The sequence below is a fragment of the Mus caroli genome, chromosome 19 (genome assembly GCF_900094665.2).
Source record: "Mus caroli chromosome 19, CAROLI_EIJ_v1.1, whole genome shotgun sequence".
Lineage (NCBI taxonomy): Eukaryota > Metazoa > Chordata > Mammalia > Rodentia > Muridae > Mus > Mus caroli.
Genome location: NC_034588.1, coordinates 1472588 through 1477491, shown reverse-complemented (window position 1 = coordinate 1477491; position 4904 = coordinate 1472588). Strand labels below are relative to the sequence as shown.

The 4904-nt window shown below is 49.1% G+C and overlaps 1 protein-coding gene across 3 annotated transcripts in view; it reads right to left on the bottom strand.

Annotated features, from left to right (window-relative positions):
• Positions 1 to 4904, bottom strand: part of Sptbn2 (spectrin beta, non-erythrocytic 2) — a 41310-nt gene that overhangs the window by 22225 nt on the left and 14181 nt on the right. For all 3 annotated transcript variants that reach the window (XM_021152127.2, XM_029472463.1, XM_021152126.2), the window contains 5 exons: positions 4209 to 4300; positions 3982 to 4062; positions 3505 to 3620; positions 1190 to 1302; positions 875 to 1062 (listed from right to left, as the gene is read on the bottom strand). In XM_021152127.2, the coding sequence (XP_021007786.1) occupies positions 875 to 1062; positions 1190 to 1302; positions 3505 to 3620; positions 3982 to 4062; positions 4209 to 4300 (590 nt within the window). The remainder of the gene's footprint in view (positions 1 to 874; positions 1063 to 1189; positions 1303 to 3504; positions 3621 to 3981; positions 4063 to 4208; positions 4301 to 4904) is intronic.

Here is a 4904-nt window from a genome sequence, read left to right as displayed (position 1 = left end):
GCCTCTGCCTCCCAAGTGCTGGGATTAAAGGCGTGCGCCACCACGCCCAGCTTTATGAAGAACTCTTGTGGCCTACTTCTTTTTCCATGTCATTTGGGGGTTCCTATTTCAGTTGGTTGCTTCATGAACAGGACTTATTATTACTATATTACAAAGGTCATGTTAGAGTGTCCTTGAGATTTCACCTTTGCTGAGTGCTCAGAGAGTATTTTTCAGGCAAAGGACACACACACACACATTTACACACACACTTGTCTGTGCTCTGTAGCATTGCTAACAGCCATCTTACACACGAAGAAACAAAGAATTATCGTTGTGTTGCTCATGCTACCAGCCACACCACACTGCTAGCTGCTGACCTGCCCTTCAAGTCCGGTCCTGTCTATTCCTACACTGAGACTACACTGTTGCATGGCCCTGTCTGTCTGTCTGCCTGCCTATCCATCCATTTATTTTTTCCAGGCATTGTCTTACTCTGATGCCCAGGTTGGAACTCACTATGGCTGGCCTCCGAACTCGCAGCAAAATCTTCCTGACTCAGACTCCCAAGTGCTGGAATTTGCAGGTATGAGCCACACCAGCTGGCTTATAACCAGTAATGTTTATCTGATGGATTTCACTGACTTGACATGCCATGGCAATCATTCTTCCATGGCATGCTTTTTAAAAATGGCTAGTCATTAGAAAATATGTTTTGGAACAACTGTGCTGTTTGGATGCTTCCAGCACTTTGTGAGGAAGGAACAAGCCTTGGCTGCATTTCTGGACTGCCAAGTGTCCCTCCCTGAAGGACGCCTTCATTTAGGCTTTCTCTCAAGTGAGCACAGCTCTGGGCAGGCATGCTCTGGCAGGGTGGGGCCCAGGGGACACCTACTTGGGTGGCTTCTCCACAGTGCGATAGGAGTTGAAAGACTGCAGCTGGTTCTGGACTCCACTCAGGGAGTTGGCCAGCTGTCGGTCATTGAGGGTCACGATCGTTTGCTCAATCCACTGCAGCAGTTCAGAGGCCAGGGACTCATATTTCTCTACCAGGTGTTCTGCCTCCATGGCATGGTCCAGGACCTGTGGGACAGGAGACAGGCATGTGGGTATCTCACAGTGCGATGGCTCTACCCGGTCCCGTTTGAGGAGGAAAACTTCCACCAGGCCTCCTCTGGCCCTTCCGCCCACTGTCTCACGGTGAGGGCACCTTGCCGATTCTTTTGCCTTCCACAGCCAGGGCCTTCATCTTGGAGAAGTAGTGGTAGTAAGTGGCAACGTAGGTGATGATGGACTTCTCGTCGGGCTGGTCTACATTCACATCTGAGGAGAAGGACCACCTGGGTGAGGCAGGCAGCACACACCTGCCTCCCTTCAAGACATGTGGCCCAAAATCTGCCTCACTCACCTCAGGCCAGGCCCCCCAGTCCTCCAAGGCTAACACATCTTTTCAGACACCTTTAAAGCATTGGTTCTCAGCCTTCCTAATGCTCTTTAATATCGGTCCTCAAAGTGGGCAGTGGTGGCGCACACCTTTAATCTCAGCACTCAGAAGGCAGAGAGAGGCAGATCTCTGAGTTCAAGGCCAGCCTGATCTACAGAGTGAGTTCCAGGACAGCCAGGACTACAGAGAAACCTTGTCTCGAAAAGCAAAAAAAAAAAAAAAAATCAACCAACCAAACAAAATATATAGTTCCTCAGGTTATGGTGATCCCCCAACCATAAAATTATTTTTGTTGCTGCTCTGAATCATAATGTATTTATCTGATATGCATGGAATCTGATATGTGAGGCCTGTGGAAGGGTTGGACCCACGGGTTGAAAACCCATGCTTTGGGGCCAAGTAACAACTCAATCATTCCAAGTTCCTCTTGGATATGGGAGGGGCCTGCTAAGCAGTGGAAGAAAGATTTTTACTCAGAATACTTGATATATGCTAAAGCTGACTGTTTATGGAAAGAAAAGCAAGCAAAGAAATACCATTCCCGGGTGGTGGTGGATCATGGACCCCTAAGCTAGAGAAATGTCTTAAAAGGTCAATGGGTTGCGGGACAGTGGAGCAGAAACCATCAGCTAAGCCTCCTGAGCCTGGGTACAGATACCAGCACTTAGCACCATCTTGAGGCATGGTCACTGCTGTTGTTTTCCATCTGGCTCCCAAAGTTCAGCCATGGGTGCAGCCAAGGGGGTAAGCATCCTTCAGACCTAGCATCCCTCCACTCAACCGCAGCTGACAAGGACTTGGGATCCCTGAGCTGTCGGACTACGGCCACAGATTCCTCCTCTCAAAGGCAAGACTATGGGACCCGAAGCCCCTCACAGCCATCAGAAAACACCCAAGCAAGCTGGAGCTCCTGACGTGAGCTCAGTCAGGTCACAGGACCCTCACTTTGCTCCTGAGTTCTGCAGAACAGCCGTGCTTTGCAATGGTCTCCATTCTAGAAGTTTTGCACTTAGCCTCACTCTGTGTCTAAGCAGCCAAGATACTCCGAATGTCAGCTGGGTGCCATACTGGTCATTCAGAACTAAGGGCATGGGAGGCAGGGCTATGGGGGCGGGGGATAAAAATCAGGGAGAAAGAATCAAACCAGCCAGACAAGCTTAGAAGGAACACTTCCAACAGGGGCTTGTGGGCTGGCTCTCTGCCCTTTTCTGCCTGCACCCAGATTGCTCTGCCCTGCAGAGGCAGCAGGGGAAACAGGCTCTAGAGCAGGGCTGAACCTGAATCTTAGCTGTAACAGGTCTATGACCTTCAGCAGGTCACCCGATCCATAAAAGGTCCCATCTCTTCCGTAAACTGAGGACGATTATGGCAGAGGGGTGTTGTTGGGGACAACTAACCAAGCAAGAGTGCAGCACCAGGTACAAAAGTTAGAGTCCTTTAACCTTAGCGTCACCAGGGGCAGCCAGCAGGGGCATCTGACCACAGGCTAGCTCTAGAACCAAAGGTCGTATACCGTAACTAAAACCCTAGAATTTTAGAGTAAATCATGAGAGAGCATGTGAACCAAAGGCCTCTCATTTGACCTTTTAAATTTTAATTTATTTCTGTGGTGCTAGAGCATGGTGATGACCGCTTTACCTGAGTCTCATTCCCAGCCCTAGTCACTAGGCTAAGTGACTGGCTCTGTCATACAAGTGCTCTGGGCTGAGACAGAACCTAGAGCCAGAACTCGTTCTGAGGCAGAGCTCCCTCTGTTTTGAAGTAGAGTCTCATGTAGCCCAGGATGGCCTCAAACTTGCTCTATAGCAAGGCTGGGTTTAAATATCTAATCCTCCTACGTTGGCCTGCCGGGTGCTGGGATTACAGGCATACGGTACCGCATGGACACTTTCTATTTTTGAGACACAACTTTCTTACCAAAAGTTATCCTTTAAAAGTATACAGTTCAAGCAGCCTGGACTATATTCAAGGCTGTGGAGACCATTGCTACTACGGAATTCCTGAGTGTTTGCATCCCTCCCTAGGCAACCACCAGTTTGCCTCTGTCTTCCCTACACCTGTCTTGCAGAGCTCTGGCCCACCTTCAGGATCCAGGAGCTTCGTCAGGCCAAGTTCCTTTTCAGCCAGATTGAAAGCGTTCTGCAGATTGTAGTGTGCATTGCACTTCTTCAGGGACTCAAAATCCAGCAGGTCTGGCCTGAGTGTGGGGGAGGGACACAGAAAACATCAAAAGCATGTCAGAGCCTGAAGAAAAAAGAGTGAATTTATCCCTGGTTGGAAACACCCCAAGCCCACCCCCAGTGCAGCATATACTCCTGGCTCCTCTCCCACACTTTTTTTTTCCTTCCTTCTTTTGAGACAGGGCTCCTCTTATGTCGCCTTGACTGGCCCGGGACTCCCTGTGAGACCAGACTGGCCTTGAATTTACTACTCTTCTACTTCTGCTTCTCAGAGACTGGGATTTTCCTTCATTTTTTTTTCCTCTATGGCTATGCTACAGTTCAGCCACTCTCCCTGCCTCGCTATGTGCGCCTGGGTCACTAACCCCGCCTTCTTACCTGTGTTTGTGCACAATAGCATTAAAGGCCAGCCCATCTCTCCAACTGGTGGTAAAGTTGTGCACATTGACATTGGGGTATCTATAAAGAAAGACCAGGAAAAACACTGAGTGCTCCGTGATATAAGGACAGGACGGGGTGACGCTGTGAACCTCAGAGCCCATCCTTCCTGTACTGTCTCGTCTGGGTGTGGTCATCCTTAGACCCCGTGCTCCTGGGCCTCTCACCCTGCAGTCTTCATCTGGCACCACAGCAGCAGGGCATCCTTGGCTGACTTCTTCTCCTTGTTGTCTTCTGTCTCCACACTGATGTCTTGGATCTAAGAAAGTAGAGAGCAGGGCCTTCACTCCCTAGTGCTGTCTTGGTGTTATTCTCAGACAGAATCACGTTAAGTTGATCTTTAGGAATGCTGTGATGGGGCAGACCTGGGTCCTCATATCCTGGGCTAATTATGTGTATTATTAGGTCCAGGAGATTTGAAGTGGTAATCAAGGTAGTGGAAGTGCCTACAAGTAAAGGGAGCTGGCTCTGTGAAGAATATTGGCGCGTGAATAAATGTTCTCTGAGAGCTAGCTGGCTTTCAAAGGTGGAGCTGAAAGAGCTCTGCTTAGGTCAACTGGGAACGGAGAGGTTCCATGAGGAGTTGACATGGCACCGAGTATAACATGGAAAGTGACAAGATCCTGGGTCGGATGCATGGATATGGCCTCAGGCAAACTGACATAGAAAATTTCAGATGTTCATTTTCTTTTCCTTTTGTTTTTGGTACAGAGTTTCTCTGTAGAGCCCTGGCTGTTCTAGAACTCCATCTGTAGACCAGGATAGCCTCAAACTCACAGAGATCCACCTGCCTCCCAAGTGCTGGGACTAAAGGCGTGTACCACCACCTCCCAGTTTAGAGGTATAATTTTTTTTTTTTTTTT